General features: G+C 38.6%; 2 protein-coding genes across 2 annotated transcripts; one reads left to right on the top strand and one right to left on the bottom strand.

Annotated features, from left to right (window-relative positions):
- Positions 1 to 1,989: 1,989 nt before the first annotated feature.
- Positions 1,990 to 7,955, bottom strand: LOC124267920 (NADH dehydrogenase [ubiquinone] flavoprotein 2, mitochondrial-like). The gene is made up of 9 exons (XM_046702909.1): positions 7,838 to 7,955; positions 6,715 to 6,774; positions 6,423 to 6,485; positions 5,658 to 5,745; positions 4,946 to 5,045; positions 4,576 to 4,679; positions 3,537 to 3,646; positions 2,854 to 2,930; positions 1,990 to 2,229 (listed from the first exon to the last, which is right to left on the bottom strand). Exons 1-9 carry the CDS (start codon positions 7,874 to 7,876, stop codon positions 2,127 to 2,129), a joined length of 744 nt encoding a protein of 247 aa, XP_046558865.1. The 5' UTR covers positions 7,877 to 7,955; the 3' UTR covers positions 1,990 to 2,126.
- A 140-nt stretch (positions 7,956 to 8,095) lies between these two features.
- On the top strand, positions 8,096 to 24,439 carry LOC124267923. Its single transcript, XM_046702914.1, is given in 12 exon segments — positions 8,096 to 8,600; positions 9,274 to 9,398; positions 10,203 to 10,368; positions 10,672 to 10,770; positions 13,022 to 13,215; positions 14,432 to 14,624; positions 15,997 to 16,072; positions 17,403 to 17,414; positions 18,800 to 18,809; positions 19,345 to 19,451; positions 23,536 to 23,662; positions 23,665 to 24,439. Coding segments are annotated over 12 exon segments (1,467 nt in total). The 5' UTR covers positions 8,096 to 8,395; the 3' UTR covers positions 23,818 to 24,439.
- The last annotated feature ends 293 nt before the right edge of the window (positions 24,440 to 24,732 follow it).

Below are 24,732 nucleotides of genomic sequence, written 5' to 3'. Positions count from 1 at the left end.
AGACTACACCTCGAATGACTTTCCCTACTTCTTTAGTGCAGTTGGTAGTGTGTCAACCCGGAGAGCGGAAGGTCGGCGATTTGGTCCAGTGTCATACCAAAAGGCGTTAAAAGGTGATATTTGTAGTAACCCTGTCTGGCTCTGGGTGAGTGAGTGAGTTTAGTTTAACGCTGCACTCAGCAATATTCCAGCTATATGGCGGCGGTCTGTAAATAATCAAGTCTGGGCCAGACAATCCAGTGATCAAGAGCATGACCATCGAATTGGGAACCGATGACATGTGTCAACCAAGCCAGCGAACCACCCGATCCCGTGAGTCGCCTCTTACGACATGCATGGGTTACTGAAGGTTCATTCTAACCTGGACCTTCACGGGTCTGGCTCTCGGGGTAACAAGGATTGTTCGACTCAGAGTCAGCATGCTGCATCCGGGTGCGGAATCGTGTTAAACTCACAGGGGCGTGTCACGCTTAGAAACAGCGTTAGAAAGACATATAGGTATATAGACCCTACCCTAGGCCTTTTATATAGTACTAGGGTAGGGTCTATATACCTATGTCTTTCTAACGCTGTTTCTAAGCGTGACACGCCCCTGTGGTTAAACTAAGGCATAACTAAGTGGGTTAGAACAACAAAACCGGCACGCATGCGCGTGGCTGTATGGGTGCACCAATCTTAAACTTGATGTTAGACTCCTTTCTACCTTATCTCTTGCAGTAGATGATTTGAACAGTACCTATCTGGAGAGACATTGAAATATTCATGCAGTAACCTTTCAACAGGAAATGGTGGTAGACACTTTCACAAGTCCCCGGAAGTTCTGGATAGTTGAAACTGAAGAAGAGGTGATGCCTATCATTTCCTGGTGTATAACTTACATTACTTAAAGGTCATCAACAGAAGCCTCCAGGAATTGTGGTGTTTAATATATATTTTACACCTGGGTCAACAATATTCCAGCAAGGCAAGGGGGACAATCCAGTGATCGATAAGAGGAGCAACGTCCATTTTCAGTCTGATACAACTGAGTGAACCCACACGTGCCCTTGTACAATACATCCTTAAGTCTGTGTTAATGTATGGGATGTAGGGTCACCTTCCGCTGAGATTGCTTTGTACAACGCACCTATATTTTATACCAGGTTCAACAATATTCCTGCCATGTAAGTATGGGAGGACCAGTGACCAATAAAAGGAGCAACATGTAAGAGAACATCACAAACTAGTGATCGATAACAAGAGCACCGTCCCATTCAGTCTGGCACAACTCAGTCACTAAGTACCAAGAAATATTTAGGGGTACTTTCATTCCAGACAACTAACCTTATTTCAAGAAAATAACAGTCCAATGGAATTACCCATTGGATTGTTCCAAAAAGAAACATTAGGACAATCACACTGGAGAGGTGGTTGATGTGGTGGTGGTGGAATTGGGTTTAACGACGTGCTTGAGAATATTTCGCTCATATAACGACGTGCATGCGTGTGTATGTGTATGTGTATGTGCGGCTGCTTGTACTAGCCCAGACTTAAGCTGGTTTTATAGTGCTAGCCCACTGAGATACCATTCCGCAGTGAAACATGAATACCCCACTCAGACACATTATACTGACTCCGAGCCGACCAGTCCTTGTTGTACCCATTAATGCCAAGCGCCAGGCAGGGACCAACAAGTACCATATTTTAACGTCTTTTGGTATGACGCGGTCGGGGATCGAACCCGCAACCTTCCACTCTCCGGGCGGACGCTCTAACTACTACACCACGGATGCGGTCCAATCACATTGGAGAGGTGGTTGATGTAATTACATGAGTTTGTTTATTGTTGACCTGCTCAACCTGGGACCAGTCAATTTCTTGATTCAGTGGACAAAACAGAGACTGCACCTTACAGAAGCCCAATGAATTCATGGATAATATAGCATAGTAAATACAAACCCTTGAAGTGCTGACGATGATTTGCAACATGAAATTTAAAAAAACATTTTATAGTATTCACAATATTTATTATTTTCTATCATACAATGAACAAAGAACTGCCTGAATCTCAACAAGTCAATAGCTTCTTTTGATGGCCGGCAGCCCAGTTTAAATGTCAGAGCACTCATCACAATCTACAACCCCACTCATAGCCCCTCCTGCAGGCCGAAGCCAGGCCCTGTGGGGGGTTCTGTCAGACTGGTCAGCCCTCCTTTAGGCTCTGAGGCAAACCGCCAATCCTGTCCACTCCTGTGACAGACAAGGGAGAGTCATGAACAACTGACATTTCTTCAAAGCTTCTGATAACACAAGAACATTATTTCATGAACCTGACCTTAACCAAGATAAATTCTTAACCAAGTCGCAATGAATGTGAAGCTGTTACAATAATCTCAATGAGGACCCAAAGATCGATATCGCCACTTGTCCGTTGGTGGGAGGTTAATGAAAATTGGGGAGGGCTTGTTCTTTCATTCCAGAAGCTATTTTATATAAATCTCTTGTCTGAAATGATCAGGGACATGTTGGAAATGATCAATGGTATCCAGCCCCCTAGTAATCTTGAGCCTTCATAGGTGTACTACCAACATAAGCTGTAGAAGGATCTGTACATATCCTAACATAGAGATGCAATTATTAGAATACATGGCTGGACAGATGAAATATTTTTACTTTCTAAAAGTGCCCCATCCTAGACAAGATGTGTACTTAGTTTATGAGACTGGCACCAGTACTTTTGGAGATAATGTTACAAAAAGATTTTGTCAAGAATTAATAACTCAATACCTGGACCTTGGACCTTTTATGACATGTGACAATTTAATTTTCAAAAGTAATCTCTAACATCATAAATGTTGTCAGAGGTCAACTTACTGGGGCCCGGGCTTCGGCATCTTCCCTGCCTTGACTTCATTCAGTATTCTTTCCATGTCCTCAACTGTCAGGTCCTCCTGAACACAATACAGTGAGTTCTAAAACTTGGGAGATTTCTCCAACATACAATACATGTCACTATCATTTGTATGCATGTGTCTGTGTCTATGCGTGTGTGGTTTAACACAACACTGAACAATCATGGCAATATTCTAGCTTTGTGATTGAGGAATGTAAATCAGGTATGGACCACACAATCCTGTGGTTGATATTGCCAGCAATGATCCACACCGCCAATGACACCTCATTAGATAGGTCATAGTCCATGAGTGGCCGATTCATTAAGTCTCCTCTTATTCCATTGTAAGTTGCTCGAAACCATTTGTATTCGAGAATATTGACTGGTCTATTTCCATTAACATTTTGTTAAATACATACACTGGACATTAACTTAACTGAAAAATTATGAAAACAATGCCAAATCATAATGCGGAAAAAGAAAACATGATTCAATTGTGGCAAATTGAGAAATATTATGAAAACATGCGTAATTGGAAATTTTCTATGCGTATTTTACCCGGATACGCAGGTTATTCTGGCCTCTGATGCACATATATTTATATTAAAGAACATGCTGCCACTAGCAGTGATATATATATTCAACTTGTCTGCCATTCACGTACATAGTAGTTGTCGTTGATCTGCACCATAGGAGCATTGATACAAGCTCCGAGACACTCCACTTCCATCAGCGAAAACATCCCATCTTTTGTTGTCTGACCAACATTGATACCTGCAGGTAAAGGGATAACACAAGTGTGAGTGAGTGAGTTTAGTTTCACACTGCTTTTAATAATATTCCAGCAATATCACAGTGGGAATAACACAAGTGTTGGAGCCTGTCTGTGACATCAGTATATATTCCACAGCTTATTTCAATAACGATCTTTACTCTAGGCTGCCTGTCAATGTCAATGTTGGAGTCATGGAGTAACCCTTACCTCCGCATGCTCCATGTTAAGATCACATACTGCACAGCCAGAAGTGAGGAACTTTTTACAAAAATTGGGTTTACAGATTCTGAACCATTTCTGGAGTACCCTGCCATGATATAGCTGGAACATTGCTAAACGCAGCATAAAATCATACTCACTCTGACAGGATTACTACAGTCAACACTATTTCAACTATATCTTATTAACATGTAACTACAAAAGTCTGGGACAGGGAAAAAATGAGTTGACAGCATGACCAAAATCCAAGCTGTTACAAAAACTAGGCCCCACAGAATAACCACCTCACCAACATGATCAAGTATCTTGTACTCAGAACATTCCGTAAGAGAATAGATCCAGTGTACTTATCAATCAGGAATGGAGTGAGGGATATTGTTTTATGCCGCTTTAAGCAGTATTCCAGCAATATCACGACAGGGGACACCAGAATTGGGCTTCACACATTGTACAAATGTGGGGAATTGAACCTGGGTCTTTGGTGTGACGAGCGAACACTTTAACCACTAGTCTACCCCACCGTCCCAATAGTGGTGTTTCAGTATAATGGGTAACTGGAGATGGGCATCCTTGTACAATGTTTTTTATGTGGAAGTTTTAAGTATTCTTTCATGACCATGATGACATATACATTTATTGTATTATATGAAGACATACAAGTGTGATGCAATATATCCCACAGACTGCATAATTATATCTAGCAATTTACCTAAATTTTTCTTGATACATTCTAAAATGACATCAGACCCGACTCCTCCAAGCTGACAAGGGGTTGTGGTGCAGATCTGCACAAAATACTTGCCAACAGGCTCCCTGGGAACATACAAAACATTTGTTATTACATGGACGAAAAATGGTCATTCATTCTTGGTTTCTCACAAGTATTTTAATACCTGATATTTCATATCATTATACATGCAGATAATTTGGATCAAGAGATAGACTATAATACATACACAGAACAATTCAAGCCATAAGAATGGGGCAAAAGAGATTTTCAAATTTCACTGTTAAATGTCAATATAACCTGTGCAGTAACCTGATTTGTCGGACATGGTGTAGAAACTTTGCAACCTCACCTGTTAAACATGGTGTAGAATGTTGCAACCTCGTATACTCTCATTCGTGGCATTTTCAATATTTCCGCCACCTTGTGCATAGCAGATATCGGGAGCCAGCCTGGAACACAACATTGTAGACACAAACAGCACTGACAGAACCTTTTCCCTGGAGTTCTTCTCTTCATGTTCAATCAGATATGCCAAGGTTTTATTTGTCTATTCTCAAGGGCCATATGTCTGTCCCATCATCACTAAAGCCATATCCCTTGTATCAACATTTTTGAACATGTGTCTCACTTATAAAGACTGGGTCTGATTAAAACTCAGATGAAATATTATTTGACAAAATGTATTGGTTGATCTTCAAGTCCCATTAATGTTCTGCACATTTGCTATGAGGCAAACCTTGAGAAAATTTACTACACATGATCATATGATGACATATTCCTCAGTTAAATTCAGAAAAGTGAAAGGTTTTCATTAAATTCTAATTGATCATTCTATTAGTATTACCATGAACATGTCTCTGATGCTATTAACTGTTAAGACATCAAAAAGCATGACTAGTCATGAACACATTACAACCAGGTCCATCAATGAAATCATCTAACAGATATTCTATTGTTGTAGAAATGGAGTAACAAGGCCTAAATTTCCATCCTTCAAATTACATGCCAGGCACTAGTCAAATAGTAGCTAATTGAGCAAAGGGGCATAACTCTGCCATTACCATGTTGCCTCTGGGCCAGGTCGAGCAGGGGAATCACTGCAGCCGATTCATGGCCGTCTGGGTAGTTGGAAATAATAACATTGCACCTCTGCAACAACAATATACAATTTGTCTAAGGTCAATACCTGTTTTTTCTAAACCCAGAAATAACACTGACTGGGTATGTCGATATAGTTCAAGGTTGTTATTGGTTATTGAGGTTCAATAAACAGACAAGCCTCTTGCAAAATTTGTAATTTATATGATAAAAAGACAACAGCAGATTGAAAACATCAATCTAGTCTCGGCACATAATGTTAGGATGTTCCAACACACAAATGGGCAATTCCAAGATACTCTGAACAGACAAAACAGGAACAGACATCTAGTAATGTCATTAATTTAAACATGTTAAATGACATAAAGACAAAAACAGATTCAAACTATTTTAGGTACATCAATGTTAGGATTCTCCAACACTCAGGGACATTTCCAAGAAACTGTGACATGATTAATGGCTCATCATCAATACTATTAGTTTATGATCCAACAATATTGTGCTGAATTTAAGCAAATACTTGAACTCAAACATCAGATTAGAAAACATCTATAACATGATATTCATACCAATGATAGATCGATGCTCTTGATGTTGATCACTGGATTACTTGGTCCAGACTCGATTATTCACAGACCGCTGCCATATAGCTGGAATATTGCTTAGTGCAGCGTCAAACAACCAACAAAAAGCATACCAATGATACTGCCAGTTCTGGGTTAACTTACATCTAAATTCTCCTGTGAGAATTCAAACTTGATGTCAGGATTGTTGGTGGGAGTATCCCTGTGCTGCAACAAATTGACAATCAGGATGAGACAAGGCCACTTATCAGTTGACCCTTGTAGTACTTAGACTACGGAAAATCATGATGGAATACTTGTTTGGAATGTTCCAAAGCTAACTGAGGATTATTTATTGTTGACAAAATAGGCATCGCATCGATGTACAGATTTTACTAAGACATAAAAACCTCATTTCCTTGACAATCATTACCATGGTTACAAAATGTAAACTCACCACAAACAATTGATCACTGCATGTTGGGGCAGCTCGGTGAAAGCTTCTGACCTGCTGGCTCTGAATGTAAGAAATCTCAACTCATTTGTAGTTCATGACAGTGGAATGTACAAGGAAAAGCATGATAAGTGATATATTAATGAATTACATTTTTGCTATAAAGTATAATGACAAAATTTGCCACCATTGCTTATTCTTCAACAGCATGATAGAACAGTGCCCCTTAATCATGCTAACTACAAACAACATGCACAATCAAAGGATTTGGTTTGAGTTCATTACTGAAACAGTGACTGGAAATATCTCTTACACGCAAACAGAACATACTGGTTTTTCCACATGTACAACTCATTTTCCAGCAACTTTACGTGTAATCAACTTGCATGCTTGATAAACATGGTGAAGTGCAACACTCCCATTTTTTCAACAAAACTGCAGTGTACCATGCGCAGGTAAATATCTAGTGATAACTTGTTTCTGCTTCACTGATTTGGCATGGCTCTGTAGTAACTTGTTTTGATTAGTTAGGTTAACAGTTTAAGATATGTTACTAAATGTCTATCAGTAGCACTATATGAGTTTTCCAAACACTAGGGTGAAGCACTCATTTCCAATCCTCTGGGTTTGCACAGTTGGAATCAGAGTAAGTGAGCCAGGCAAAGTGCTATAACCCTTACAGAGTGAATCATTCTTTATTGATACATGATCATGAACAAAAGTCCAGTACAACATGTTGGGTTGGCTGTGATGCACTGAATGTGAGCTGAATTGTCATACGCATACTTTGATGCAAGGTCAGAAACTGGTTAAAAATTGCCTGTATGTAGTTCTTCGACTAGTTTGAGACTACTGCACTGGGGAGTAATGCACTTTGTTGCCCTAACGTTTCCGAATCCAGAGGGAGCTTGAGGGAAGGTGGGACCCATGGCTGACAGATGCCTAACTCAAATAACTGCAAGCATGTCATAATAATCATGGTAAGATGCACTGGATAACATGAACATTTCACAAAAGCGGCTTCACTAGTGCAGTAAAATATTGACGACTCGTTTCGACCTAATCGATGTGAAAAACTGCTCAAATTATACTGAAAGGTTATTTCTTATACAATGAAATCACGTACAACAGACGAAACTACTCTTCTGCATGCTGCAGCAAACATGATGTCCTTCCAAAACACGACCTCCAAACTTTATGTAAATTCCGGACACTTCCGCTCCGGGCGTACCGAGGAAAAATAAGGACTCAATTTCACAAGATAAAAATGTTACGATTCTTTCATATTTGATCAACAAAAACATAAAGGATATGGTGATGGTTTAAAATAAATATGTTATCTAAACATATATGTTTCATACCCTTATAGCTGGTAAATGCTATTTAATGGATGCGTTCATATTCAGTGCGGTCCGTCCACAGCTATGGTCACACATAAACAATATGGCCGACTTCTGGCTTTGAGTACCGTAATATTTTATTTCATCTTGGATTCAGATCAAAAAGCATGTCTTAGAGACGCAACAATTGATTCACTTCATTGCATGGAAGTATCAGAAAATGGTGATAGTGGATTTAATTGTATGTTACATGAAAGCCAGGTTATATATTGACTTTCGTTAGAGCCTGGATCCGTCCTCCATTTGGCAGTTGCAGATCGTTTCTGCTGAGTGACCTTTCCATAATGGCAAACAAAGCAAGAAGCAGGTCCCAATTTTCTAGTCGGGACAGAAACAATTTTACAATTAATGTGAAAATCGAGGCCACAGATGAAGTGTTTCCGCTGAAGAATATTTACGGTGAAATGAAAATATCAGAATTGAAGGATTACATGGAATTTGCAACAGGGATACCAATAAACATGCAAAGGATAAGTTACCTTGATGAAGGTAAGAAAATATTCTATATTATATTGATATTACCAGCATATCTGCCATAATATTGGGGCCCCAATGTTGTTTGTGTAATTATTAAATTTGCCATTCAGAAATGTCAAAACTTTTACCACAGTAGTTTTAAATATGGTCTTATAAACATATTGTTTTTGAGTGATCAAATGATCAGGGACATAATGTGACTGTGAGACTTTATTTCTGTCCCACACAACAATCCTGTGCATCCAAACTCATCACAAGAAGGGGATACTACGACACCCCCTTCACAATTAATATGCTGTTACTTCTGACAATTCATAAGGGGTATAAGTATTCATAAGTAATATTCCGGTTTGGAATGTTGACTGTGTTGGGTTTTGTGGCTGTGGATACCCAAATGGTACCCTGGGCATTGACCAGCAAAAGTAAAACATTTTTGTTTTGAAATTACTAAGAAAATAAGGCAGTGTTATCATGGTTATATAGTGTTGATAAGTCATTTATTTAGTATTCTATGATATTCGTTAAGATCCGATTTTAGAATAAGTGCCTGCTTTGCTAACAATCTCTGACAGTTTTTATCTCTTGTCAGCTGCATATGATTCCTATTACAATTTGACTCAAGTGGACTCAAAGATATTTGTCACAGACTATTCTGTTTGTATTAATATCAAGTTGCATGTTGCAGGAGACTTGCTGGAACACATGGATATACGTTCAAATGACATTGTACCTGGAGCAACACTTCTGATGAGGGTGTGGTCTCAGTGGAGGGATTTGTTGGAAGCAGCCGCAGCAAATGATGATGAATGGGTAAGAACATGTGATGGGTGAGTGAGTTGGGTTTAAAGCTGCAGTAAACATTATTCTTGTTTTATCATGGCCTGTACGCTAAATCGTGATAATGTGAGAGGAAAGCCTGAAGTGATGCAAGTCTTAGACGTTTACCCTTTGGTGTAAACCACATTAGCATGCATGGTACATGTGTGCAGACTGACAAACGTAGAAACAAAATCAAGATATCACCAACCATTGATTTCTGGTGTTCCCAAATGGCACAACACTGCAAAACAAATTGTCCAAGAAAATAAGAACAGTTGTAAACTTGCTTAATAATATTGTGATTACCTATACCAAGTTTAAGACTGTAGTGTTACTGAAACATAAAACCTGTGATCTGAAGATCAATATCTTCAAATTTCAATGGTTTACAAAATGTGTGTACTGGTTTGCCATTGGACAGACCAGGTACACCGTACACAGTGCTGCAGCGATAACTTGTTAAAGATTACAGATTAGAAATGGCCTCCAGCAACCTATCCTTGTCATATGGTCAAAACGGTCAACTAATAGGATTTCTGACATGGTTGAAGCTTGTTATTGTATCCCAGTTGCTCAGACTGATGCTGATGATGTCAGTCACTGAATTGTCTGATTCAGACTCAGGCCGTTGTCATAGAGATGGAATATTTCTGACTGTGGAGTTAACAAGCTAAACACAACAAAATTATTTCTCAAATGGTTGAAATAGATATTATACAGCATACATGACATATTAACGGTTATTCAAGTGGCTACATCAGAGCTATACTTTCATCTCTACTGTATTTTTAACAGGTGTTTAGTCTAGGTGTGACACACCCAAGTGATTATAAGACTCCCAACAGTGAGTACATGACGAAGAGGTCTCGGAGAGCATGGTATGAAGAGAGAGCTTTTGTTGCCCTGTGCATAGCTGCACACAGAGGTCATGATAAGCTCTGTACCAAGTTGATCCAAGCAGGTGTGTATTGCCATACTCCCTGGAGATTCAGGAGTAAAATCATGCATGTTACCCATTCTTTAAAAATAATACTTATTTGGATTTGAAGTGAAGCATAAAAGTCAAGAGGTCTTTGGCAATAGCTCCATGTTAAAGCTGAAACATTTCAGGGTCTCCATCTATGAGAACTATAGAAGCAACTCTCAGATTGCAATTAATGCTTCCACAATCATGTTTTAAAACAGTTTTGTTCTCACTGATCTCAGTGTTGTCTGAACTAGAAGTCTTTATTCAGTTTCTTCATTTGTTTGTTTGTATTTCCAGGTGCCAATGTAAATGCCACATCTCCCCTTGGCCGAACAGCTCTCCATGTGGCAGCAGCTCAAGGTCATGGTCACATTGTTGACCTCCTCTTGGAGAAAGGTCAGCCTCTCCATTATGAAAATTATTTAAGCAATATGTCTACATGTTAGTTCCTTAGTTCCTCTGGATTTATAAACATTTTGGTTAAACATAGTACAAGAGACATATTTTAATGAATGGAACTGATATGATATTTTTAACATAAAATTTTATTTCTATTAGGAATTCTGGTAATTGATGAAAGAATTCATGAAAGTGGCGTTTAGTTATGAAATACTGATTTGATGAGTGCTATTGTAACAATTTTGTAGTCAAGCAGGATGATATGGAAACATCAGTCCATTTGAGAAAGTATTACAATAAAATCCCAACATTTTTGTTTTATAATAAATTTATGCAGTCAAAGAGAATCAGAAATATTAGGAACATGTTATAACATCCATTTGCAGCCAGTAAACATGCTAAATAAGCAAATCATTTTGGAAAAAACTCATGAGGTCAAAATAAATTACTGCTTAAATTTTTATGCAAATTTAGGGACTGTTCACAATTAATGGCTAGGGGGGTGATGATGATTTTAATGGGGGTGGGTGGGTGTGTGTGACCCATTTTGTTCTGGGGGAGCTAGGGGTCATCAATTTTGTACATAACAATATGTTTAAAAGTATGCTTAGAAATCATGGGAAGGGGGCATTGATTTTGTACATTACATTCGTGTGGGGTGTCACTTATTTTGTACATAATTTTTTTTTTTTTTGGGGCATTCACATTGTACATTTTTCCATAAAAATCATCATCACCCCCCCAAGCCATAAATTCTGAACGGTCCCTTAAAGGTCACATGCAACCAAAAAATCAAGCATAATTAAAACAAAATTATCACTTATTCATGACATATAATATACATTGCTGATTATGAAAAAACATATAAACAAAGTTATAAGCGTACATTTGCAAATCAAAGTGCAATATTTTGTACTTGGGTTTACTTCCCTAGAAACGAAGCAGCCGGGATACCGAACCCAGTCAGAGCGGGTGGATGTGCACTCAAGTGTAACGGCTGGTTCATTTGCAGATGCCCTCACAGCTCATTGTGTGTGTATATATAGAGATTTGTAAATACATGCTCATTTTCTGTGTATAACATTTTACAATCAACAGACATCATAACATGTCATGTGTACAAGTATCACACCTGCCTGTCTGTGTAATTACATAATGTGACAGAGACCGAACTCAGGCCATAAATCAATGCGTTTTTTTTATGGTGTATAGCCTGATAGGTGTTAAGTTCCAATTGCATGTGGTCAGTGATCGAAGTTATGTATTGAATATTGTCATTAGCAGACAGGCAGGCAGACACATAGGTGTCAATAAAACAGACAATGAGTCTGTGACAAGGACATATCTATATCACAGTTAGAAATTCTGTCAACGCTAAATAATGACATTGCTTTTAAGTATCGAACTGGGAAAGTGACTCAGTAAGAAGAATGTGTGGTGAAATAGACAAATGAAATAAATAAACAGTTAAATCGGTAATCTACTGTCATAACATATAAAGCTCGCGCCTGTGAAATATCAACAAAACATTAGAAAAATAGCTCACACCAAAGCCTTCACCGAGTATTCACTGGACAACCCGCTTCAAGCTGCTGCACGAACCTATTTCACTGCGCATGTACTATGAGCGCAGCCCAGCGCAGCACAGCCCAGCTGTTGAGACCACTTTTACCCCAAGCTCTGGGGGAAAATTAGTGAATCGTTTGAACTCCGATTTCGCGCAGGTTTTTTTATCGCGTTAATTTTCAACTTTATAAGTTTGAATTTGCATTTTTGATGATTTGTTTCGGTAAGTCCATACCGAAAGGTATTAGAATCTGCAAAGTTGTGTTTTATGTTGCATGTGACCTTTAAGTAGAGTCTAATAACTGATTTATTATGGCCTAACAGTTATACTACTTTCCTTACATCATTTAGTGTATGAAATAAGCCAAAAATCCAGCCAGACATCAGGGCTGGTAACTTCAAAATGTTACCAGCCCAAAATGGATTCAACCAGACCAAATATAGTGAATTTACTCAGATGTAAATTTTTTACCAGACCATCAAACTGGCTAGCTGTAAATTTATACTGCCGTCAGAAATCTAGACCGTCTCGGGCGGTCGGACGGGCATTATTTCATACACTGCATGATTGCTAAAGACTTCAGTACACGTAGCCCACTTCAAATGCCTCTGGTGAGCTACTGTGGTGCTGTATTGGTATTGTGTCGTACAATGCTGACATCTATGTTACTGTATCCCTCAGGGGCCAACATTGATGCTGAAGATGATGATGGCAACAATGCGTTGACAATTGCTGACAAGTTTGGACACAAGAGCTGTGAACGTCACTTGTTCTTGTTCCGATGGCAGCAACGAGCCAAGAAGCTGCGTCCATCAAGACAGGTCCCTCTCAAGCCACATCAGTATTATGATTCCAAGTTCCCAGTGTGGGTGGAGGTGAGCTGTCATTGCAGAGATGAGTGGTTGCCATGGATACTAAAAATACTAAAAATATTTGGGGGCGGTGGGGTAGTCTAGTGATTAAAGCATTCGCTCATCACGTCGAAGACCTGGGTTTGATTCCCCACATGGGTACAATGTGTGAAGGCCAGTTCTGGTGTCCTCCGCCGTGATATTGCTGGAATATTGCTGAAAGCAGCGTAAAACCATACTCACTCACTGAGTTTATTGTCCTAACTCAACACTTTGCAGTTATTCTCATCATCATCTTGATCATTTAACACATGACATATAATATAATGCATATGCAGAATGTCTAATATCCACCTCAAAGAAGCTCAGTGATGCTAAGAACAAATTATGTACAAAGCTCAGACATTGTCATATTACATCAGTTGACCAAAGCTTCGTGTGAGGCGTTAGTAGGTTAACAGTCATATGACCACCTTATCCCACTGGGTACCCATTCACTGCTGGGTGAACAGAGGCAATTTTGAACAAAACTCACTGGCCTAAGGTGAGATCACATATATCACATGTCGTTTGTTATGGGGCATGACTGACCTGATGGCCACAAGCTTGGTTGAATAAACAATTATACATTGATAAATGTGTTATTAGTTTATAATTTACTTCTTTAAAAAAAATATTAAAAAAAGAATTCCTACCTACCTACCCTAAATATTAAAGAGGTGTAATCGGAACCACAACATTTTTTTGTTTGGCCTCAAAGTTAAGAATTCTTAGGGCTACGAACGTTTCGAGAATAAGGGCCCTGGTCTCTAGGCAAAACACCACACTCCACCATATGCCTTGTTTACAATCAGGGTGCCTGTAGGCTCTTGATTGCCAACCAGAGTTATCTGCCCCTGATCCTTTATTTCCTTCCTCATGATTGTGCTAACATCAGAGACCTCTGCTAACATTTAGGAGTTGTGCTTTATCAACAGTATTTCAGATGTTTTAGGTAAACAAAACTTGACATGTGCCTCCCTTTACTGTTACTATATCATATTATGTATTTATATTTCATTTTTGCCATTTTTCTTTGTCTTTTCTTTCCATTTGTCGTTTTGTAACAGCTGCCATTTTAACAGTATCGTTTATTCCCAAAGTTAGTCCAGAATTCAAGTTGTCTTTGTTACTTTATGAGGTATTGATTTGTCTGACTACTTGAGATATGATTTAATGGCTGTTTACATCGACATGACAGGGAGGTCAGTGCCAGCTTTATCTCACAAACATCACCCCCCCTGAGGAGTTTGAGGGGACAGCTCTTAACTCCCCTGCCAAACGGCCCCATCCTGGAGTAGTCAGGCGGAACCAGTTCCACTTGGATGAGCCGGCAGACAGGCCTCATGTACGCATCAACGTCCATGACGAAGATCAGATAGAAGAGCATGCAGGTAATATTTGAAATCTTTTTTACGTTGCCGCGAATACAATTACAAGTAAATAATTGAGAAACTGAACATCAACATTTTTGGTTTGGTTGTTGTTTGACGACGCATATGGCGCCGGTCTGTAAATAATAAGTCTGGACCAGACAATCCAGTGATCAACAGAATGTGCATCAATCTACGCAATTGGGATATGATAACGTGTGCATGTTGTTTAATATAAGTGATTTCTTGATTGGCAAAGAAGTAGGTGGGTCTGGGTAATAACAAGTGATTTCTCATTGTATTCTACACGGCAGGAGAGATAAGAATGAAAGGCTGGCTATGTTGTGGAGAGGTGTTTCAAGGTCTTCGAACAGATGTGTTTGAAAGCACTGTTCCAAAATTTTGTTTAAAAAACATGTATCAAATGATAAATGTAACGTTAAGGTAACAAAATGTGAGGATGACAACATATATATTTACAGGGACCAGTTACAGCTTAGATTAAGTACTCAAAAATATGCTGCTCATATGAGACAACTAAATGTATTGGTCGGTCAGACTCAGGTTTTAGCACTGTTCCCCAAAGTTGCAGGATGTGGCTTATGGTATCAATCATAGGTTTGTCTGGTTCTTACGCTGGAATACTGCTGTGAGATACGCAAAATAGAATATACCGGTATGCAAGCCATGTAGCGGCATAACTTGTGACATTCTGAATTGGGCCCAGCGCAGAACTGACATTAGGCTATAAGCCACATTGTTCCTTGTTTTTATAGAAATTATCATTTACATGTCCCAACTTAAGCCATTATAATTGTTTGTTGTTTGTATTCCTAGATATTAACCACAAAGTATTCATGAATAAGTATTTGTGTTTGTGACTTCATATTCGTAAAACATTGTATTTGCCTCATAGTGTATTTGTTGCAGCACTACAACTCACATCAGTTCGAATCTTGTCAACAATAGTCCCTGTACTCGTAATGATGATCAATATATGTAGTCTTTGCAATTTATTCAATACAAATTTCCTTACTAAAAACTTACTCGTGAAGGTCCAGGTTAGAATATTGATCTTCAGTAACCCATGCTTGTCGTAAGAGGCGACTAATGGGATCGGGTGGTCAGGCTCGCTGACGTGGTTGACACATGTCATCGGTTCCCAATTGCGCAGATCGATGCTCATGCTGTTGATCACTGGATTGTCTGGTCCAGACTCGATTATTTACAGACCGCCGCCATATAGCTGGAATATTGCAGAGTGTGGCGTAAAACTAAACTCACGCACTCACTTACAATACAAAATGATGGCATCAAATAGGAGTTAACCTTTTAATAATTATGAATATATTTGAGAAAACATGGAAGTGAGTTCAGCAAGTTTCCTTCCCAGGAAAGAAGTTACCCTCCATTCAATCTGCAGATGCTGCTAGGAGACAGAAGCTTCAGAAAGCATATGCCTTCTACACGTAAGTCCTCAGTGTTTCGCATTTCAGCAGTAGGAATTCTTGTATAAAGAAGGGCCTGGTACTTGAAGTACTGAACTGCTTTTCTTGAAGCAACATCAACATTGTGACATGTCTTCTCATGGGTCTTGCACAAACTATTGTGATGGAATAAAGTTTTCATTCACACACACAATACAAGTTAAGTCTTTATTCATGGTCAACTTCTAAATTATTTTTGGAAAGCTGTTTTTATTAGTAATCCATCCATGAGTCAGTAATCTGAGCAAATGCCAAATGTACTTACGGTTTGACCTGTTGCTATCAGGGAACCGTCAGCCAACATTAAACATACACTTATGACAGTCTAGTGCATAGGTTGTTTTGTACAGCAACACCCAGGAATATGCAGAGTCATGTTTCTCCATTAGTGTATGTGGTACTATATCCTCTCCATTGCCAAGGTTCATGTTTTGGTGCTATAGGTACTAGGGCTGTAACGATGCATTGCAATTGTTGAGTCTCCGATAGCAATTAATCGATGGTAGAAACAAAAACTATTGATGCATTGATAGTATGTTATCCACCCCATGTTACCTTGAAACAAACTTCATCTGGGTTCAAGTTTCTTGTCGGTTATTAAAAGAGACTGAAACTACTTAAGGTTATTTTTATTTCATATAAACTATGCGTTCATTTGGGAAATGACTTCAAATTTTAGGGGAAAAAAACTATTGCAATAGTAAATTGGTCGCAAAAGACTATCTCTATCGCAATAGTATATTGCAATAGACTATCGCTATCGCCATAGTTGCTTCCCCCTCCATAGTCACCCCTAATAGGTACCCCTCAATCCATTCCTGTGGTTTGTAGGATCTCATAGTATCTAATGGATAAGATTTCCGTTTGTCAAGTTGATTTGCTGCACTACCCAATCATCCGAACCAATCACAATGCAAGTTACAAACAAGTCTCAATGTTGGATTTGGCCATGTCAACAACATGGCGACTAGTTCTATTGATTACAGTAGTGTTTCTGAGAAAATCAACATGAAAAAGCTGTCGGGATACAAAAAAGAAAGCCCACTAATATATTTTTTATCTAAAGGATGCATTTGTATTCAATACAACTGACAGCAGCAGGTCCCACCTTTTCAGAAATCTTAGCATTTGAATGATCATTACTGCAGTATACTGTTCATAAAAATTAATGATGGATAATTTGAGATCGCAAGAACCAAGGGAGAGAACTCTGGGTCATTCTAAGTTTGTGAGCCATGGAGATATGGAGGATGTACAACAATGTCATGTATTTGTAAATCAATAATAATTTGTTACCCTATTTCTTCTACAGTAAAAATAGAAGGTATGTATGAAGAATTTCAACTGTTCTTACCATGACTATTCTCTTCTTATTCCTTGTTCATCAGCTTTAACCTTTGTTTACTCTGGATCTGAAGCACAGCATGCTTGTCTTGACTGTTTTATATATTTCACCTTAATGTTTCATATTTTGCTTCATGTTGGACATAAATCACTAATCTGCCTGGATCTGGAAAGTGGCCATATCTTCATCAAATCAAATCAAATTTCTAACATAATTTTACAGTAGATATATTCAAGATAAATGTATTTGACACTTTAACTAACATCCCTATTTTCTGCCATTTTCCGTGACAGAGTTAACATTTCTTGAATCTTCCAAGGCTTGTTGAATAACAATATTGATACATTTACTGTTCCTGTTTCTGCAATGTTCATGACAATATATATTATAAAATACATTTCATTACCTGATTAGATAGAAGTATTCACCAGAACGTACACAACTGGCGCAGCTGTCTAAAATTCATGTCACATGAACTTCATTGTGAAGGATGGGGTCCTGGGCGTACCAGAAACCTCTAATCATGGGTTTAAATCCTAGTTCGCCATGAATTATGTTTCTGTTTTTGTAGGGCACCATGGCCATGCTTTTGGGTTTTGCCATCCTTTTTTCGATCAAGTCAATAATTATCCTTTAATTTCAAATTATGCTGTATATTAGATACGGATGCTTATTATTTGTACTGTACTGTTCTGCTAATATCTAAGAAAAATCTGATAAAAGTATGAACAATGTGTAAGGGAGCAAACTATGCTCACAACATTGATCACTGGCTTGTCTGGTCCAGACTTGATTATATACTGCTTCCAATGACAAATAGCATGAAAAATGTTGAGTGTATTAAATCCATAACACACATGCATGCAGTAAATACACAATAATAACGTTATTATGTACTATTTCTGAACACTAACAGCCCTTGCACACATTTTGTTTATGTCACAAGGGTATTGTAAGCTCATTCAACTGATAATCATTGCAGATGAATAATTATGAAATCTTAGCTATGTCGAAAACACCACAAGCCTTTTCCCACCTTTTCTTGCATTTGTTATTTTTGTTTCTAACCCTCCCTTAAATCCTTGTTGTAACCTACTTACTTGCAGTCTGTTGTTTTAAAAAACTAATCGTTTTACTCTTTTTAAGTTTGAACCAATACTAGTATCATTAAGATGAAAGTGATGATGGGGCACAAAGTAACCCTGGCACATCATTATGAGCAATATGGAAGATGCCAGCCATAACAGACTCATGCACTTCCAGCTTCTAAATACCGATCAAACATTAAGTGATGCATGATGTACAGGGTCACTTTGCACAGAGTAGTTGTAGCACTATTGTGATCGTAACTTCCATATTTAAAGAGGCTATGGGGTAGCCTAGTGGTTAAAGCGTTCGCACACCACACCGAAGACCATGGTTCGATTCCCCACATTGGGACAATGTGTGAAGCCGATTTCATCTGGTGTCCCCCCACCGTAATATTGCTGGAATATTGCTAAATGTGGCGTAAAAGCAAACTCACTCACTCACTCTATATTCAGACATAGACTTATGATCGTCATAGAGCTACAATAGCTTTGTGCGGCAGGGCCCAAACTAGGGCTGGCTAAGAATTACAGGAAATGTTGATTGGGAGAATTATTAATGATTACTGATATGAAAATCGTGTCATCCATACTATCTTGCACAAACAATTGTGATGAAATAAAGTTTCAATTTACACACACAATATACAAAGTTAAGTCTTTTTCATGGTTTATTCTAATTTATGTTAGGAAAGCTGTTTTTGTTAGTAATCCATGCATAAATGTGTCTCCATCTCTGTGCCCTGATAGCCAGACCTAGCTATGACACTATTGTATGTGGATGTATGTTGTACAGGGGGACATGGACTTGAGCATACAAGCCGCCCTCATTTGACCAGTGGCTCACTAAGATACAGGATAAAGAGAAAAAGCACACTGAGGCAAAGAGGAAGGCGAGAGAGGTGAAGAGGCAAGAGGAGGAAGAAAGGTGAGGAAATGGTCTTGTCTGTGACACTGTCATCAGTTATATCTATATACAGTAGTCATCTGTTGACACATTAGTCAGCATTACTTCAATTATATAAATTTGAACCTTATTCAAATGCTTTTGATATGCATTTGAACATTATTCATGGACTGGTCATTTATCATTGGTATGAGGGGTAAGGAGAAAGTGAAGAATGATACAGTCCTAAGACCAATCCCAGCCTCCTCTCTACACCCCCAGTATAATAACTGACCAAGGGCCAGATCCACAGAGGTAGCCTAGTGGGGTAGCACTACGACATTCGTAAACCTATGATAAACTATATAGTTAGGATAGGGCCTTAGGATCTGGACCCTGTCCTAAGATTATTCTATCTTGAAATGGACTGTACTCATGTTTGAATATGTTTAAGCAACGATTGTGATAGGCCACCCCAAACACCTGCCATTCACTGCACAATGCCACTGCTGCTGCTGCATGTTGTCCAGCTTCACACACGATGCACTCAATGCAGCACACAGCACACTAACCAGCACAGTTTGTTTCAGCGCACATTCCGACTCGGACAGTGAAAATAGCAGATGGTAACATGTGAAAAGCTTTGTGTGTGTACTAATTCCAAGGCCCCGATCCCCAAAGTGATTGTAGTGTGATGACTCTCTATGTTAAAGTATGGGAGTTACAATCACCTTCATGATATGATCACTTTGTGGATAGGGCCCTGGGCCCAGTTTCAGAAAGCTATCGTAGAACTACGACTGTCGTAAGTGTATGTTACAGTATAGGAGGTACGCAAGTCGTAGCGCTATGATAGCTTTGTGAAACGGGCCCCAAGCTTGTAACATTGACGATGAAGTACTGTGTAATAATTAAGTGAGAGCTTTGTATGAGTGGACTAATATCACCCTCCACTTTCTTTTCTCACAATGTCCGCATCAAGGGAGTTAACCTGGTGTCAGCAGTTCTTTACATCTATAGCCGTCAACAAAACTTGGATGTTTTTTTATCAGAAGTTGTTAAATATCTCCAGGGAAGGAAGTTTTTTCCCTTTTAACCCATATCCCACCAAGCTTTCTTCATATCCCTTATCGCCAAGTGGGCCTGTGAGGCCCGGTCACACTCTGTTGATTTACCTGACAGGATATTAGGTTCTTCTTCACTATTAGAACAGTCACTGCTGTCACTAACACTTTCTTTAAAGGGAGGTTCGAACTCAGAATCTGATCCACTGTCAGAAGGTACTGCATCAGCACCACTACCGTCATCATCTGCAGCAGCAGGTTGGAGCAAAACATCGCGAAAATTGCTTCTCAAACTTCCTTAAGTGGCATTTAGAAGCTGGTATGATGATTTTTATGGATAGACAGCTTCTTTAGGTGAGGTGAGGAGGGCCTTGACTTTGAATTTTGTCATGTAGATCTCGCTGATGATGGGGAGAGATGTGATCCCTTAGGTAGGCCATGGGATAAGAAAACTCTTAGAGGCAATCAACATCAAACGACTCAACCCAACAATCAACAGAGATCAACGTTATTACATCCCTACAGCTTACAATCAACTAATCCAGCCTAATCAAGAATAACCCACCCTTTGTCTATCTGGCTGCAATCATTTCTGTATCACAACTAGCCTCATTATGTCAACACACTGTACATCAACCTGTTCTATTGTATAAACTCAAATACCCGCCATGTATATATTTCTCCTTGTGCATATGTTGTGTATCATTTCCTTGATAACGGTGTTAGGATCTACACAGAAACGTCGCATCCACTGCAGTAAAGAAGTTGTCTATCCATAAAAAGTGTTCCTCTTCTCAAACTTGCTCGACGATTCATCTTTGACTGGCAGTTACTATGCAATGTATTCATAAGGAAGCTTTATCAAGTGGCGTTGACTGGAAGCTGAGGGGGGTGATCGGGGCTCAGAGGCCCGGCATAGCAGTTAATGCAATAATATTTGCTTTTTAAAATTAATGGTACTTATTTCAAAATAATTAAATTGAATTTTTTTCACAGCAATCAGTATTGCAATTGTCAGGAATACATTGAATACTGAACATTTATATAAAGAAATAAAGTTTTGGCACACCATCAAAGTGCACTTCGGGCCTCAAATGACCCACATGGTGGGATAAGGGTTAAGGCTGGGCGGAAACACATAAAGGCAACCATGGCAAGGTTGCTAGCGCCACGTGGCATTCGTGCAACAATTTTCAAACAAGATTCTTTTTAAAGCAGAGAAAAAGTCTCTCACATGTCCTTGTCCCAACAATGAGAAACATAAAAATGTTCTTGTGTCCTTGTTGTTGCTCTTTAATCCCTTCAGATACATCCTAAAATCAGACAGCGCTGAAATATTTTGAAAATTGTCTGAAAGTATAATGTTGCCATGCATCTGCCTCCTCATCTGGTTTCCAAGAATTATCTTCTTTAATCCATGTAATTGTCAGTGTGAACTTTGGATTTCCGATGTGTGTGGGGGAAGTGGGAACTGATACCATTACATCAACACCACTTTCGATCTTCCTTCCTATTTAGGCCAGACCAATTTTGGTTCTTGTTTAATGGATTTTTGTCCTCAGAAAACCTAGCGGCAGGAGGGGAAAAAAATAAAAATAAAATCACCAATCAAAGTAATATTCGTTCTAAATACTAAAAGTATTTTACTTTTGGCAATTTATGAAGTGTAAATGGGGCAAAAAACAATCTGAAAAACAATTTCTTGTAAGTTTACATTTTTGTCCAATAAAAACATTAGCATTTTATTTTTTGAGCATGGAAAATTAATTTTTATTTTTTTTCTTAATCTTGAAAAAATATGACAGGCGGATCCATAAAACAAGAAATAAAATTGGTCTGGCCTTAATGCTAATTATAAGTAGTGATGAATGTTAAAATATACCACCAGTCCCATGTTTGTCAGAAGATGTGACTTTCAATTTTTCATCCAGGAAGATAAGTATCACCTGTGACTAGACCTATTTGGCATATCCTCCGATTTGTCCTCGTCCATACCTCACAGACATCTATACTTTACACATGATCTTTTTGACCAATGAATAAAGCCACGAGCACTCAGATATACATTTATTATTAGCAATATTTCTCATACAACATGTGCAAAGTAACAACTTGTAGCATCCTATGCTCGTAAAGGGGGACAACTTAATGGAACATCTGGTTAGCCTTTGCTGCTTGTTGCTCATTATGTCAACCACTTGTTTGTCTGGTCAAGACTCTTATCTATAAGCCACCAGCACATGGCTAGAACAGTGAAGAGTTAAACAACAACAAATAAACAAACAAACAAACAAACGAAACAAAAGTATATTTCTATGTGTGATGAAGATGTATGATAATCTACTGACTTTAATGGTGTGCACCGACTCCACTAATATTAATCGGTCTTGGCGCAATGGTTTATTCTCCTATAAAGACCGTCACAGTGTTCTGACACAGAATATTTACTGGTATATTGTATAAGTTTACTTAATTGGGCGTCAGGTAAACAAAATAGACACAGATATATTTTACTCAAAACCCTGAAACCTTGTTAAATCAAAATTATCACTTTTTTCAAAATTTATGCGAGAATATGCTACATTTTTTTCTGTATATGTCTAGCTATATTTTATGTTTTTCATCAAAAGTATGAATTTCTAATGTCTTGTTTTTGTCAAATTGAAGTTTTGTTTTTGGCAATTTGCCTCAATGGTGCACTTCTGACATATAAAAAACTTTCCTTTTATTCAATGTCACCTGATATCTTGACCAAGGATATGGAAAAGAAATAAAATAAATCAAATTGATCAGGGTCCACATGCAAGGACGACAACTGTAGGCTGTTACATAGAATATGGAGAGGTCTTTCTTCACAATGTATAGAACTGACATAAGTGTTGTCGTTACTGATCATGTCTGGGTTGAAACGCTACACTTAAGACTGAGTAGTCACATGTGATGCGGGTGCTCACTCTATCAACCGCAGGGTTTCCGGCTCAAGTGCTTAATGCATTTTCCATGGCCACAGACATTGTTGCTATAAGTCTTAATACCCCACTCACTCACTCACTGTTATGCAGGAGGAAGATAGAGGAAGACAAGGCCACCAACTACGAGAACTGGCTGGCGCAGAAAGAAGCAGAGAGGAAGAAGGCTTCACCTTCACCCAAAGATGCCTCAAAGAGCACAAGTCCAGTTAAGAGGGGTACAAGCGGAAGCAGAAGAGCGCAGGTGCCTTGCGACTATATCTTCGATCTCTCGGGAACGACCGGGCAGGGCAGCCATACGAGAACTGGCTGGTTAAGAAGGAGCTGGAGCTCCTGGACAGGGCCAAATCAGGCGAACCTCTCTTCTCGTTTTAGACAAAGTGAAAGGCAGTCATGGTTCCGTGGTTTTGTAGGGTTTTGGTTGAGTCTTGGGATTATATTTGTAAAATCCTCTACAATTTTGAGAGCTCTGTAATGGGTTTCCAAAGGTCTTTGTCTTTCATTATTTCAATTTATAATATATGTTGTAAGGAATTAGGTGGACTGACAAGTTTGATATGATTTTTGCTGAATTGAAACAGATGTAGAAGATCCTCATCTCTGGTCTAAAACTCTAGTCATTTCCTGGTATTTTTTACATACCAAAAAATGAATGTTTTTTATTGTTTGGTGATTCAATACTTTTGTTTAAAAACAGTTTTATTAAGTACCACAGCAGATATACCAAATAGAAGGGTAGGAAAGTGTCAAGGTTCAACAGATGAGTCCAGCTATATACTTTGTGCTAGACAGGTTTCATGTCTTCATATTCAGGTTAACTCCTAGTTGATAGATGTACATTTTGTTAAAGAAGAATTAAAAATAACAATGCTCTTCAGGACCACTGTACATTATGTACTGTATTGCCATGAGAAAATAAATACTGACAAATACTTTCACAAATACTGACATACATGCCAAAACCGCCTGATATGTTTAAATGTGGTCTGATGAAAATGTCCTACATATAGTACATGCCTACTGGACAATTAGATTCATGTTATGGTTATAATCATGTTGCGGCCACTGTTTAATATTTACTGGAATCAGTGGGTCTATTTATATTTAGATAGATTATTTTCTTTATTCACCACTTACATACAATACCATTCTTTGTCTGCAGTCAGAGCCAAACATTATCTTTAATCTCGACACCCAGAGAGTGATTGTGATGCATTTAACATTATGGTACAGACCACATTTACCTTGAGAATAGCCAGGCCTTAAGTAAGATTGTGATACATGGTAAGG

Source organism: Haliotis rubra, unplaced genomic scaffold (genome assembly GCF_003918875.1).
Source record: "Haliotis rubra isolate DU_JTF1 unplaced genomic scaffold, ASM391887v1 Scf1349, whole genome shotgun sequence".
In the NCBI taxonomy this organism is placed as follows: Eukaryota; Metazoa; Mollusca; class Gastropoda; order Lepetellida; family Haliotidae; genus Haliotis; species Haliotis rubra.
This window is presented reverse-complemented; position numbering and strand designations above follow the sequence as displayed.

Bases quoted from the DNA above. Each gene is read 5' to 3' on its own strand.
- LOC124267920 (XM_046702909.1), bottom strand. From the start codon at position 7,876: ATGTTTGCTGCAGCATGCAGAAGAGTAGTTTCGTCTGTT. The intron at 5,746-6,422 runs GTAAGTTAACCC...TTGTTGTTGCAG, and splicing joins TCTCACAGGAGAATTTAGAT to AGGTGCAATGTTATTATTTC. The intron at 4,680-4,945 runs GTGAGGTTGCAA...GTATGTTCCCAG, and splicing joins TTCTACACCATGTTTAACAG to GGAGCCTGTTGGCAAGTATT.